Source organism: Lytechinus pictus, chromosome 3 (genome assembly GCF_037042905.1).
Source record: "Lytechinus pictus isolate F3 Inbred chromosome 3, Lp3.0, whole genome shotgun sequence".
Classification (NCBI taxonomy): domain Eukaryota; kingdom Metazoa; phylum Echinodermata; class Echinoidea; order Temnopleuroida; family Toxopneustidae; genus Lytechinus; species Lytechinus pictus.
Window position 1 is genome coordinate 22,034,766 of NC_087247.1, and position 15,121 is coordinate 22,049,886.

The following is a 15,121-nucleotide window of genomic DNA, read 5'->3' on the forward strand; positions in this document are numbered from 1 at the left end:
AGTGTACGTGAATTGTGTATAATATTGTATGTATTTATTGTGTCATGCTTAGTCTTCTATACATTATTTGTGATTGTTATTTATTAACTGAATGTAAATACTAACCTCAATCTGTATGTATATATCTGTCAGATGCATATCATGTCTTTCATGTTTTGACTTTTTTTCTTATCCTGATGTTCATACTTGCAGTGGTAAAACAATAAAACTGCTTTGAAACTATTCAAAATAATGAATACTGATTGTAAGCTGTCATTTTCACCTTTGTTTCGTTTTCGTCTTTGTCATTATTGCCAGCTTGAAGGTGTGTGGACTTTTAGAGTATTATAAAAGACAATAATTCACGACAACTCGAAAACAACAACATACAAAACAAAACAAACAAACAAAACCATGATGATTTTTTTTCAAACGTGTTATCTCTGAGAATCAATTAATATTGGCGGTGCGCTGTGCAGGTGTACGGAGTAAGAGGAGCTAAACGGTGACGTCAGTTTTGTCCTCATCGACGATATAATAAGAGTAGTGCATTGCACAATTCTTCAATATAACTCTTTCTTTCATCTGTTTTTCTACTCTCCCTTTTTATCTCCGCTTTTTTTTTCATCACTTGAATACGAATACATTTGTCTGCTCCATATGGCCTCATAATTCAATTCATCCCACTTCACTAATCACCGATAATACGAAATGGTTAATTAAACTTGTTCTAAAGTTGAGTAAGATTAACAGAGGAAGTAAACAGTGAAAATGTTTTTAATAATATGGTTTCAATTTCAAGCTTTCTTTGTTCTCAATTCTGATGAACTTCTCAACTACTTGGGGCTGAGAAGGGGAGAATTCTAAAGTTAATCATTCACGATTGATGAGAACAAATGCAGTCCTCATCATGTCTCTGTAAATAGACATTATACTTTTATAATAGTATCCCGTTGGTACATTCGATGAAATGAAAGGGAAATAAGCTTGTTTTTCTGCTAAAATTTCTTGGTTTCACCAAAGTAAAATCATAACTGTCTCAGCGGGCCACCTGTCTATAGTGAAAACCTATCACAGAAATTGTCTAACATTTTAAAAGAATTTGTGTTATGGAACCTGTACATAAAAGCCACTGTTTCTCTCTTTCATCTCCTTTTCTCTTTTCCTTGTGTGCTCTTAATACACAGGTTTGATATTCATGATGAATGGTAAAGCATCCTTATCATAATCAATCATGCTCACTTGTATCACTTCTACATCATATGGACTGTAAAGACTGCAATCTGTAAAAGCCTTTTTACTAATATTTGACACTTGATGTAAATGTTTACACTCTAACATGAATGAAACAAGCAAGAATATACAAATACACTGGATTTGGGTTGTATATGATGCATCAGTTTATTTTAGCATGGCAAATGAGATAAATCAGGAATATATTCTTTCTCTACTTCACATCATTTATACAGCAAAAATCATAACTGCAGAGTCTGAAATACAATAAAATGCTCAATTGAAGTATTCAAATCTTCTTTTCACGAAATGCATCATGCTTCACATGACATAACAAGGTCCCTCAAACAAGTTTGAACAAACAAAAAATACAAGAGGACACATCACTTAGTTTTGCTGTACACTCAATAAATTTTAAAAGGTAGTCTCGAGACATTCTTTAACAATTTCAAAGGCACAAATACATTCAACTCTCATAGAAAAGTATCAATATATACAGATAACACAACACTGTCTATGCTTATGTCGTAAAAATGTTTCGGAATTTAAAAAAATGCAACTAACTTTATAAAACTTTGAAGAAACAAAATTGATAAATCAGTTTAAGTTATTTGGAATGATATGACGCTTACAACACTGGTAAAAGTCAACACAGCACACCATTTACCTAAAATAATGATATCACAGTGTTTTTCACACTATCACATCACCTCTAAAGATGATTCAAAGTCAGGTATATGATTTTTTAGTAATTTGACGCAAGTTTTTCATTGCAATTAAACAGAAAGAAGTATCTAACTGAACAAGCAATAATTGCTCCAGTAATACAAGAATGAGTATATAGATATTCATGATTCCATGAGATCAAATACGATTTATTCATAAACCATTCATTTTCCATCATTCTAACCATGTTTTGCATTGATAATTTCCGTCCACCTTGGATCTGAGTAGACAAGTATAGCAAAGTTCTTTGTTAAGAGTTAAATTTTCTCCCATCTAGCAAAAAACAACTTGATCATGGAAACAATTTTATGATGGAGGTCATAGTTTTCGTAATATATAGCAGTTGGTGTTACTCCAATAATTTTCATTTGGAAACAATACATTATTCCAACCCATAGTGACTGTTGATTTTATAACTGATCTTTTAAATTACATATGTAGAATCCTATCAAATGGTTTACAGATAGCATCCTAACCTCGGCAGACGTTTATGCAGAGCTGCCAACCGTAATTGTGGAAAAAACTTATTCTCTATTTCTTTTCATCCTATTTTCCAGCCTAAAATATAATTTTTCTTAAAAATTTTGAAAAACATATAAAAAATAATAATTTTTACAAGTTTTAAAAATCCTATTTCCAAAGGAAGTTTTCTATTTAGTGTCTCTTCTAAATAGGGTAACTAATTGGCAGCTCTATTTACAGCAAGCCATGTGGTGAGTTCTAGATGGACTAAGGAAGTGAATATAGGTAAAGGTGAAATGGAGAGATGAGAGTGTAGTCATTAAAAGGACTGTAAACCAGATAGGTGAGAGGCGCAAGTAGTTGGAGAGATGGGAGAGTGCTGGCTTGAATCGGGGATTATACACTCTAAATTCAAAAGAGCTAATCTGGGGGGTGTTTCACAAAGATTTAAGTATGACTTAAGTCGCACTTAAATGCTGACGCGTACATGATATGCAACGCGCGATCTCATTGATAGATACGTAATAGTGCGCGTCCTCATGACACGATCTGACCAATGCGGTCAAGACTTTCATACCGTACGCAACTCGGAATTTAAGTGCGACACCAAGTCGTACTTAAATCTTTGTCAAACACCCCCAGGTCCCTAATCACACTACTCTTGAAATGAAACGAGAAAGCACTCATTTGAAGTGGGATTTACATCTTTTGAGAGTGCATTATAGCTCTTTCTGGAGTGAAAATGTCTAAAAATATACACTGTTGTAGAACAGGAGAGGAGATTTCTCTCATCCCTCCAACCCCTCCAGCCTCTCATCTTTTCTGGTTTACAGTCCTTTCAAGAACTACACTCATCTCAGAAAAGAATACTCTACTTTCCACTTTCTTGTCTCTCCATTTCACCTCTATCTCTGTTGACTTTTCTTAGTCCATCTAGGACTCATCACATGATGTACCATAAACCCTTTCCAGGGTTATCCATACCACCAAACAACCCGTCAAACTACAACAGATAACATCATGTATATCAGAAATCTTCATATGAAGATAATACCTGAACTTTTATGTAATTCTTTGTTTTAAAGGCTATTTTGTACAAACTGGTAAAATTTCAGTTTATTGCTGGGGACATATCGTTCTTATATAAAACTACAATCATTTAAATTGAATTTACAATACAAAATTCTCCATATCAACACGACCAACAACTCACAATAAAAGGTTCAATATAATGAGTCAAAACATGGAAGTTAGGGTGGAAATGTCCATTTGATTTCAGCTGAGCCAGCTGAAGTCAAATCTCTGGAGACCATAGAAATATGTTTGACTTTGACAAAGTTCAACTGACACATGCTCTAATAGTTCAGGATGACTGAAAATACTTTCTTATAGAAGTAGGTGTGAAATGAAGTGTCTGATCTCTGTTGATATAATGAAAACACAAATAAATTCTTCTCAATTTTCTTGGGAAAAATTATATTTTACTGCATATATATACCTTAATATGACCAATGGGGGAGATGCTTGTATGTGACATCACAAAACCAAACCTTGAAAATCCATCAAGTCTGTTAATATTTGATGAATTTTCACAAATTTTTTAACCAATATGTTTCTTTTGTTTTTCTGCTGTTATTAAACCACTTCCCACCAGGGTGAACTATCCCTCTAAAAAGACGAGTCTCAGATCACAGCCTGGCTTCAGTTTATCTAATCTTCAGACTAGAAAAGAAAGCTGACCAAGTGACTGCCGATCATCGCAATCTAACTCTAGTGTTCTACCTTTCTTTACACGTCTCTAGCTTTGTTTATGATTGTTACTGTTATGGCGACATATTCCTATACTCTGCTATATTAGCGAATCAATTCCTATAATTATTCTTGTTTTATTCTTGGTTTCCCTGTTTTCAAGCCTTTGAGGCTTTTTGGGACACATTTTTCTTTCATTTTATTAAAATCTCATTATCTAAATGTTTTATGATTTTTTTGTATATTGATGTTCAAATATATGATATTTGTATGTTTTACATATATATTATTGAAAGAAATACTAGTAAATGAGAGTATTTTCACTCATAAAGTGATGTGACTATGCTTAACCAATTTATCATCCTTTAAGTGATGACAGATTGCTATTATGTATTCTCTAATACAATTCCCCTGTCATAGATAAAGAACATGAACATTCATATTTTATATTAGACTTGGAAGGCAACAACTTCATGCAGAGAGACACTCCAATTCTAAATTCACAACCATCTTCAAGGTTGAATATAGTACAATACAATTTGAAGATGTAAGAACAATTTCAAAGCAGCTATCGTTTCTATTCGTTTTTGGTAGATGAACAACATTTTGATATGATTGTCACTAACGGCACATTACTTTGGCACATGCATAAACCACAGGTGAAGAAAAATCATACAGTCTTTCTCGCTAGCACAAAGTTCCATCTGATTTCCTGCTGGTCCGATGTGTAGAGCCTCAATATCATGGCAAGTTGAGCAGGAGAAGGTCAATGAAAATCATACAAGCTAATGTTGCATGACTCTCATAGGCTGTGATGGTGAGCTAACTGCTTGACGTTGTTCAACAACACCATGATGGAAGTGACTACTCTGAGGCATATTTGGTACTAAGGTCACCGGCGGTTGATGGTAGCCTCCAAACGTCTGTGCTAATCTTATCCCCTCATCCATTAACAGGTGCTGCATCATCTGGCGTTGGGCCTTGAATGCCGCCCTCTTTGGCAGACCAGTGTGGACGACATCATCAGGACCTGGATGTTGCTGGTCGGTAGTAGAGATGTGGTTGTACTGATTGCTGGATAGAGTGTTGTTTGGATTGGTGGTAGGGTTGTTGTAGTGTTGCTCCCCATTCCCTTGTTGCTGTTGATGTTGCTGACCGGATCCCCTGGTCTGACTACCCAAGTGACCACCAGAATGACCACTATGCTGATTCTTACCCCTCCTACCTTGTTGGCCAACTGACTGACCACTGCTCATCTGTCTTTGCATGTGTCCGCAGGATTCCGTTTGTGCGTCGTTATCATCAGTCCTTGATGCAGAGTTGTAGTGCTGTTGTTGTTGCTGTTGCTGCTGTTGTTGTCTTTGTTGTTGGTTGTTGGTGTTGTCAGTGCTGTGTTGCTCTCCTTGATCAACATGTGGCGAGGAGCACTTTGACCTACGACCTGTCAAACATGGGGTCAGAGACAAAGACCTGTTTTTGCTGTAAATTGACCAGCTCAACAAATGTTATTTTTATCCTTCACTCTACATCTTCCCTTCATTACATTAACTTTAACAAGGCATTATTTACCAAAGAATCATGTTAAAGTCAGGTTTCCGGAATTGAATTATAACACCAATTATGAATCATATTCACTTGGTCTACAGGTGATTGGTTTACTTCTGAGAAGTTCAGCCCCTTTAGGTCTACTACCGATTTGGTATAATTGCTGTTTTGGTCTACATTACACATTCTCTAATACCCACCTAGACTCAGTCTAATGCCCATTTGATCTTATTTCCACTTTGTCTTAATTATATTTTACTTTTTAAAATGAAAATTTTGTTCATTTACAGTTTATTCAACCACACAGACTAAGAGTGGTTAGGCCAATTTGATATTCTAAGACAAAATTGGTGTCATGACCTAACTGTAAATTGGACAAAATGGTAAATACATGCAGGTTTAAATAGCAATTAGAGAAAACTGTGTAGCAAATTATAATACCATGATATAATTTAACATGGATATCATTTGAGTGGATGTAATTAAATGGCAGTCAACCCCACAAAAAGTTGATTTGAATAAAAAGAGGAAAAAAAATCAAACAAGCTTAATGCTAAAATTTTGATCAGAATTAGTAAAATAAGAAAAATACCAGTATGACAGTTTTAAAGTTTGCTAACCATTCACACAGTCATATGTACATACAGTGACCTGCAACTGAGAGAGTCAATGATGTCACTCACTTACTCACTATTTTTTTTGTATGGATCACACATTTCATTTTTTGCAGATTATTTGACAATAGGGAGATCCTTAACTAAATCACAGTGGGGGTTACAACAATGACAATTCAATATGTTCATGGAGGAATCTTATTTAGTTCCTCCATGTTCGCCCCTATTCTCTCTTACCTTAACTTAAGTCTATAGCAGTCACATGTCCCTTCCTCTTTGAAATGTGCTAATGTCACGGCATTGTTGAAGAAACCCTCTTGTCCCCGATTCTCTCCTAAATAACCGGCCGATATAAAATCTCCCTTTGCCCTTCGAAGTCCTTAAAAAGGGCATCTTCCCAATAATTTTATGACTAAAACCTAATGCAATTGACCAATAAAACTATGAGTATTGTCCATTGTAAATATTTGTGTGAGGTGAGCGATCAAGAACAATGGCTCCTGATTGGCTTCTGCCACATTGGAAGCAGATTTTCAACATGTCAATGCGGTCCATAGCTCGCTGCATCTCAGCTTATGAGTGTAATATTTCAACACCAAACGTTATTCTTTATTAGACCTTAAACACTACTAAAAGAGTGGATGGCCTTGACAGAAGGCTACATGATAATAAATTAATGCACTGGACATGGTGGGGAAAGTTATGAATTGATGCAGAGGTTTAAGCCATGGTCCCTTCTTTTGGATGGTGACATTAATAGTCGGTCCCCGACGTAAATAATGATATCTGACCAATAATGTCTGTAAAAACCCAAATACACACACACACACACAAGAAAATATTCCACATTTCACATAATAAAATACAAAATAGTGAGTGGATTATGTCGTTAGTTCCCTCATTTGTATATATAGATCAAGAGGTGCATATAACTGTTTTGTGAAAACGAGTGATACTTCAAAGTTCAAAAAGTCATAACTTTCTTGTTTTACATCTGACTGTGATGAAATAATATCAGTGTTGATCTTGTTTGATTTTTTTTTTCATTCAAATCAACTTTTTGTTGGAGTAGAGTTGCCCCTCAAGAGAATGAATTATCTCACTTTTCTGATACAAATTAAACCAGTATTTTTAGGTTTTAGCATTTGAATACCTTCCTTTGTATTAAACGTATGCAATGCTAAATTCATATTTAAAACAAAGAAAGGATTTAACACCAAAGCACAAAGTATTAACATGTATATTTGAGACTCACCAGGATGTTGTTGTCCTGGTTGTGAGGTCATATGCTGTGGAGGCATCTGTTGCTGTTGCTGTGACTGTTGTTGCTGCTGTGACTGTTGCTGTTGTGTTTGTTGGTGTTGTTGCTGTTGTTGTTGTTGATGCTGAGACTGATGCTGTTGTTGGTCGTCCTGCAAGATGTTGTTTGAACCTTCATGTAAAATATCCTCTTCTTCGTCATCTTCATCCCTTCCTTCAGCTTTTGCTTTAGCAACGTAATACCTGGTGAAGATTAAAAAGAAGACTGTTAGATCTTAACCCTTTGAAACCACTCAGCTAGGGCACAAGCTGTACAGGAAGGACTAAAGACTAATATGGAGAACCTAACTAAGAACAGCCACATCAGCAAACAATAAAATACTGGCCACTTCCTAATGATACATCATTATCCACTTAGCCTAGTTTTTCAAGAACACATTGGCTAAGTATCTTTTATAACTGTCATCTCTGGAATACTTTAAATCCAAACTCATTTTTGACAAAATACACATTTTTTTTTAGTCCAAACACTGAATTATAACAGCTAGTAAATATTCATTAGGTAAAAAAAATGTATTTTCTAGTTATTTTTTCAAAGTTTTCATTTCCTGATGCTGCAATTTTCTACTTCTTTTAATAGCACTGCTATATGTTGACTACTAGTGAGTAACAGGTAGAATGCATTTTCTAACAAGAAAACTGATTGCTTCTTTGACTGACCAAGTTCATTTCAATTCAATTCATGTGCAGTAAGGCTTTCAGTACTGAAATATGTTTGATTACACATGTACCTCTATAACCCCATCATAGTCTTGTGAACTTGTAGTGTGCACTGTGTCAAACGAGACCACTTACCTGTCTGATCGCTTCTGTTTCTTGATCAGGTCTGTCTGCTCTGTCATGTAGGCCAGCTGCTGGGTGGTCAGTTTCTCCAACTCTAACTGTAGATCGTAGACCTTCTGAAGATTGTCCTCTGCTTTGCCGATGGATATCTTGGCCTTCAGGTCGTACTGTTGGGTTTTGATGGTGCTCAACAGCGTTGTGATCTCGTTCAACCTCTCCTTCCAAAGAAACAGAAATTCACTTATAATTCTCTGCTTGTAAATTGTTATTTGAATCTCTTTGGATATGTCAATGGAATTCAATCTCCAGAAATAACAAACTCAAGAGGGAAAAAACAAAGCATGGGCTAAACATAGAAAATTTCAACTTACAACATCACATTTGTAGGACTCTTTTTTAGCAATGATAAAAAAGAATATGATGCCGACATGTAAATGGCTATCATACTCTGGACAGCTGAGAACTTTAAGAGGGGTACAGGTGTAAGCTTGTTGTAAAATTGCTAGTAGTGTTGCTAGTAGTGCCCTAACGGTCGGTCCAACTACATGTATGAGATAGCTGATATGACTATGGGTGTCAGTACATCTTCCTTTAGCAAACCAATTTCAATCTATTCAGATTCACAAATTTACTACATACCAGGAATACCTTACACTACAAAAATAGTTAGAACAAATAATAAAAGAAAGTATTTTACAAATGCAGGAGACTCAATAGTACTGAATAACCAAAATATGTTAACGTAAATAATTATGACCAAAACTCATCTTCATTGTGTATATGAATAATCAATGGGGATGAAGAAATAATAGCTAAATACAACTATAAATGAACAAGTTATTATTTTTGTCTAAGAGGACAACAATGTGACACAAAACACAATGGAAGGATATCATATCATAATTTAAAAAGGGGCGGAGTTTGCCATGCCACCACGTTATATAAAGATGTATATGTAACTAAGGGGGTGTTGCATGAAATCAATTGAAATTGTTTGCAAATATCACTTGCTAATATAAAATTGGCAGATCCAATTGAAATTCAGCAAATCATTTAAGTTGCAAGTACATGTAGCAGACCTGTCATCAGCTGCAATTTTAAATTCCAATATTTACATTGTAAGAGTGATAGATTTGGGGACTTGAAATTAACTTGCAATCGATTGCAAGTCTTCTTGCAATGTTACCTGAGAGCCCTATCTTACCTCTCTCCTGATCTTCATGATCTCTGCATGAACTGTCCGCGGGTTTGGGTTTAGATCGGGATCATTGTTAATCTTTGCTCTCTTGCTTTTGGATTCGCCCTTGGACTTGCCTTTTGATGATCTAAAAACAAAGATTTATAATAAGGGATTGTAAACAAAAGTATTAAAAAATGAATCACAGTTTCATCAAAATATTGTTTTGAAAATTTCATACAAACATGTTTTCTGATTATGATTTGTGAGGTTAATTTACAACATGCATTCAGGTTTAGAATTTTTAATGCATAGTGAATTATGGTTGAAAGATGCATCATCTTTTCAGAAAATTAAGACAAGAACTTCATGTACATGTACATGTACATAGTCTCACTAGCGTACCTAAGGGGGGGGCAGACTGCCCCCCCCCTGACGAGTCACAACTCATGCAGGGGACGTACCCCTGCCCCCCTGATGAGTCACAACTGATCCAGGGGACGTGCCCCCCCCCCCCCCCCCCCTTTGAGAAGCAAAATTAATAATTTGTAATGTAAAAATGCTATGAAAACAGACGTGTGACCCCTCTTTTGAACTTTTTTTTTTTTTTGCTTGTCAATTTTTTTGTCTGGTATGAAATCCTTTATTTGTGGTTTAAGACCTTTTTTTTTTGCTTGTCAATTCTTTTTCTGGTATGAAATCATTTATTTGTGGTTGAAGACCTTTTTTTTTTTTTTTTTTTTTTGCTTTTCAAATTTTTCCGCGGACGAAATATCCTCCAAAAAATTTACCCCCCTTTTGGAAAATCCTGGCATTAGCATTAGATACACATGACTTGATGATGAAATTTAGAATTAACCCTACAATTTCAAAATGACACTGAAACTCTAAAAAGACAACCACAGGGTGACAAGGTCTGATATGTTATTATATAGTTACCTTGACTGTCCATGTTTATACTGGTAACCACTGTCTCTGACCACTTGTCTGGCTAGAGGAAAGAGTTTCTCTCTCTGTAAGATCAGATGAGGATCAACATTGCACAGCTGGGAGGCTGCTTCATTGACGGTCACCTGTTTAAAATAAACAGTTTATATCATCAGCATTTTCTACACTGTATCTCTATATATTTGTATGATATATGCCATGTTTACATATACATACACCTAATACTAGTTATGACTTCCCCTCCATCTTCTTGTTCAAAAAGGATGTACTGGTTTGAACAATATAAAGATCAGTGAAGAATTCCATTATAGTCACAAGGCACCTTGCAGAACGTTGTGTTTAAAAGCAACTCAAGTCAAATACATGTTTCATTGGTTGAAAATCATGTTGCCTTTGATTTTTCAAGTTGTATTTATATTTATTCTACAATGGAATTACAAATTGAAAAGGGAAAGCACTGTGCAAGTGAAAATCTGGATATGCCTTAATGAACAAAGGGATCCAGTTGTAGGCAACAGATTTCTGATAAATGTGAAGGCAGCTCCTTTGAATGCTAAAAGGCAAGTGGGATATAACTTTGCCATGCATGTGGTTTCATTGTCCTTGGAATGAAGGAACATTACTAGCTTCACTGAATAAAATACAGGTGTCTTTGTGGGGTGTTTTCAATTGATGTTTTAAGTCTCTAGGCTGTTTCATACAAGACAGTATCGCACAACTGAAAGGAGTTTATACACTTGTTGCAGCCTTGTTTTTTGTTATTGATGTAATTTTTTCTTTCATTGTTACCTGTACATCTGTCAGTGACCATAATAAGCCCAAAAAAATTATACCAGTAACTTTTCAGTATAAAGTATAATCTTTTGAATGTGACCCTATCCCTGAAGCATAGCCTCGGAGGATTTTCTATTGTTACACGAGGCATTGTCTAAACCACACCCTTCTAATATGGATAATGCCAAGACAAGTTCTTACTTCATGTAATGTGAGAGGTTTTTCCAGCTTACGCTTGGAGTCAAATCTGCCATAGATGCTTGACCACTTGCGTATCTCGTCCATCCTGCTTGGGTGATCTGGAGACATACTAAGGATGTACTCAACTTCCCTCGTGACCTTCTTGTTAAGAGGCATTGGAGACAGTCCTTCCGAATGAATGACATTCTCCGCCGAAGCCCGGATGTTGTCGACGATCTCCCTGCTCAGGGCCGGGTTGTCCGAGCGAGCGATTGGGGCCGCGTTGAAGACGGCAGGGGAAGGGGATGACAGGTTCCCAATGGGACGGAAGCTGGGTGGGGTGGTGGTAGAGATCTGGTGGGAGGTTCCTGGTGAAATGCGACTTGGTGTGGCACTGGTGGTAGAAGGATGACCCGGTGAGGATGATGTGGATGCGTTCCCCTGCTGCCATCTTCCTGAGGAGTGATGACCATGGGATGGGAGGTTGACGGCTAGAGGGACGTCTATACCAGACATCTGACCTGGATGGGTTGACTGAGATGCTAGTGGTTCCTGAAAATAGAGGACAGGTGATAAGAAGAATGATTGATACATTCTTGCAACAGGACTCGTACCAAAGCAAGTGAAATTAAAGTTCATTCATTCATCATCTCTCGGATAATCTCCAATCTAATAAACATCTATTAGTTATTACAAGTATGACTTTCTATGTAAATGTCAACTGAATGTAACTTTTTACAAAATAATGAAAAAGAAATAAACAATGGTGTTAAGATATCAAATCTGAAGCTACAGGTACAGTACATGTACATTATGTACCTAAATGTATGTAATCATATAGAGACAAGAGATCTATTTCAATCTATATCAGATATCATTTACTTTATTATCATAATACCTGAAAAGCTGCTGGATTTGCAACCCACTCCTGCAGTGCCTTTTGCAGACGTCTAACATGGAGGGGTTTGCTTCCCATACCGACCAAAGACATGATCTCTAAAAACTCATCCTCTCCGGCCTCACAGAGCTGCTGGACATCATCTCCACCCTGTAGGATGAAGTTGGCATAGTAAGGGAGGAGGTTGGCCCGGTCTAAGACTCGATAGAGCTGAAGTTCACTTAGGGTCTGGGGCATGGACGTGCGTCGACTTTCGGCCATAATATCTAGTTTGTCCTGGTTCCTCTTTATGCTGGCTCTTAAATGACAATAGAGAATTTATTAATTATGCCATATAAATTATGAAACTGATTTGAGAAATACCTATTAGACCTAACACTTGGCTTGATTTCTCTGGCACATGATACAATCATAACCTATCTCTGGTAATAACTTCTCATTTATGAATTTGGGAAATACATTTCGGATACATGTATACATGTATCACATATCCCCTTTAAAAAACCATGACCATTAATATGCCCAATTGCCCAGGGTATAATTCTACTTTTTTTCTTCAAATTTCATTGTTTAGTAATCATGTTTTTCATATGTATTCAAACTGTTATTCATCTCCCCTTAATATCTTAAAGGGGTACTCTAGGCTGAAAATAATATGATGTGAAGTTGTGAACAGATTAAAAAAATCTGAACACAAAACTGAAAATTTCATCAAAATTGGACAAGGTGCAGTATAGCAAATTATAACATTTTGAAGTTTTGCATAATTTTGGTGGAACTGTTCTATGTATGTCTTGACTTTTCATTACATATGCAATGAGCAAGTTGATGTAATACATCTATTTTATTATTTTCTAAAAAAAAAAATAAAATGTGAAATTATATCATTTTAAATTGTGTCCTCCAAGAATGAAAAAAAAACACAAATGGATTGAAAACTGATCTGATTTGTAAGCATATCTTTCACACATACATGTATGTGAAAATACAAGAACACTGAAGGTAATGTTTGATCTCATGTAATAACATAATCATAACAGTGTGCATAACTGTTTTCACAAAAATATTGCTAAACTTTAAAATTCAATTACTCCAGTATTTGCTTTCTATGTATTTAGTTTTCTGTTTAACAGTTTTACCCCCTTTTATTTTACAAATTTTTATCATCTTATAAATCTAGTTTCACTTTGTCATTGTTATCATTTGACATGCACATGTAGATACATCATATTGTACATATTGTACTTTCCCTTCTGAAAGGTTCTCTGACTGTGTAAGCATCCCCCTCCCGCCCTCCCATTTCTCCAATCATGCCCTGCCCAGCCCACAATTCAATTATGAACATTATGAACATTTAATGAGGTGGTTATCAACTTTTCGAAGTTTTTTGTTAGCTCTTTAAAAAACATATTTTTTGTACCCATGCAGGTTGTCTAGACATACCACCCCCCCCCCTTTACCCCACTGGCAGATCCCAGGGGGTGGGGGCAGCCCAGTCGGCTTGTGCCCCCTTTTGAGAGACACAATGAAAATTTGTGATGTAAAAATGCCATTAAAACACAAGTGTGCCCCCCCCCCCCTTTGAAAGTGAGTACTTTTGTTTCTTTTTTTTAGCTTGTCAAAAATTTTTGTGTGGACGAAATGTAGGTCCTACTTGATTTTTGTTCTATAAAAGAATTTCAATTTGGGTCTGGCCAAATTTAACACATGACCCACATCCTCCCCCCCCCCCCCCATCTCAACCACTCCTATTCATTATTTTTTTTAATTCCTTTTCCTGTCTAGAAACTATTTCTCTTTAATTCACCTCTATAGTTAACAACTAATCTTGAGAAAAATCATTCTGTTTTTACACCACCTACCCCCATTCACGCAAAACCAAGTACCAATACCTGTAGTCTGTATGGGCCTCCTTCTAGCTGGTCCCGCCCCCAATTACTGATCAAGGCACACATGTGATCGACCCCGCATGTGACCCCCAGACCCCGACCCACCATCACCCCGCGCCTTTCTCGCCTCCTCCCTTGCTCCAAGATCAACGCCGTTTTAATGTTGGCATTAACACCGCATTAGGCATTAGCAACGTTGAAAATGTTGTTTCACATTTCAATACTTACCTGGTAATTGTCTTGTTCGGTTCCAGTCTGACTGGTTTAGCACTCAGTCAGCTCAGAATCAGATGATTGCTTGTTTGCACACACAGCATTCACATATCATTTACCGAGTCCTGTATACTGTATGCACAAGTTTGTATGGCGTACAGTGTGTGACTGTGTGTTGTAGTTATTTGGCATACGAAGTGTCACCCCGACACTACCAGAAACCACCTAAAACAACACAGATTATATGATTGTAAAAGAACTCAAAATTGCTGGGTCACCTCTAGAATCTCTCTCATGTCAGTTCAAAGCTTCTCTGATGAAGTAGTTAACTTTTTAACACTAAAATCTGTCCAAAAGAGTCCAAGAGGAATGGCGTTTCCCCACCCTCGTATTTCGATCGCAGTATGCGTGGGGTCGTGTGACGTGCGCGGACGCGCTAGGGTGGTGCAACCGTGTACGTCACCGAAGAACAGTGGGTTGGGATTGGTCAAATGCAGACATGTGATACGGTTTGCCGCCCCCGTATCCTGGGGGTGCTAGGGGTACGAAACGGGTGCATCCCCAGGTCAGCACACAACAGGTGCATACTGATGTGTACCCTGTGTGGAAGGAGACTCTCCACGCAAGAAGT

At 36.7% G+C, this 15,121-nt stretch overlaps 1 protein-coding gene across 3 annotated transcripts; it reads right to left on the reverse strand.

The window, feature by feature from the left end:
* Window positions 1-1,355: 1,355 nt before the first annotated feature.
* LOC129257618 (mRNA export factor GLE1-like) lies at window positions 1,356-15,079 on the reverse strand. Of its 3 annotated transcripts, none has more exons than XM_054895993.2 (8): window positions 14,506-15,079; window positions 12,389-12,686; window positions 11,512-12,042; window positions 10,528-10,661; window positions 9,616-9,736; window positions 8,424-8,629; window positions 7,564-7,811; window positions 1,356-5,590 (listed from the first exon to the last, which is right to left on the reverse strand). In XM_054895993.2, exons 2-8 carry the CDS (start codon window positions 12,647-12,649, stop codon window positions 4,935-4,937), a joined length of 2,157 nt encoding a protein of 718 aa, XP_054751968.2. In that variant the 5' UTR covers window positions 12,650-12,686; window positions 14,506-15,079; the 3' UTR covers window positions 1,356-4,934. The 3 variants fall into 3 exon arrangements, with proteins under 3 accessions (XP_054751968.2, XP_063952705.1, XP_054751969.2); XM_064096635.1 differs by having other exon boundaries at window positions 14,769-14,913; XM_054895994.2 differs by having other exon boundaries at window positions 8,424-8,626; window positions 14,506-14,910.
* Between the last annotated feature and the right edge of the window lie 42 nt (window positions 15,080-15,121).

Coding starts and splice junctions, on each gene's coding strand:
- LOC129257618 (XM_054895993.2), bottom strand. CDS start 12,649: ATGGCCGAAAGTCGACGCACGTCCATGCCCCAGACCCTAAGTGAACTT. Junction 8,630..9,615: donor TCATGAAGATCAGGAGAGAG/GTAAGATAGGGC, acceptor TTTCTTTGGAAG/GAGAGGTTGAACGAGATCAC. Junction 7,812..8,423: donor AAACAGAAGCGATCAGACAG/GTAAGTGGTCTC, acceptor AATCTTCACCAG/GTATTACGTTGCTAAAGCAA.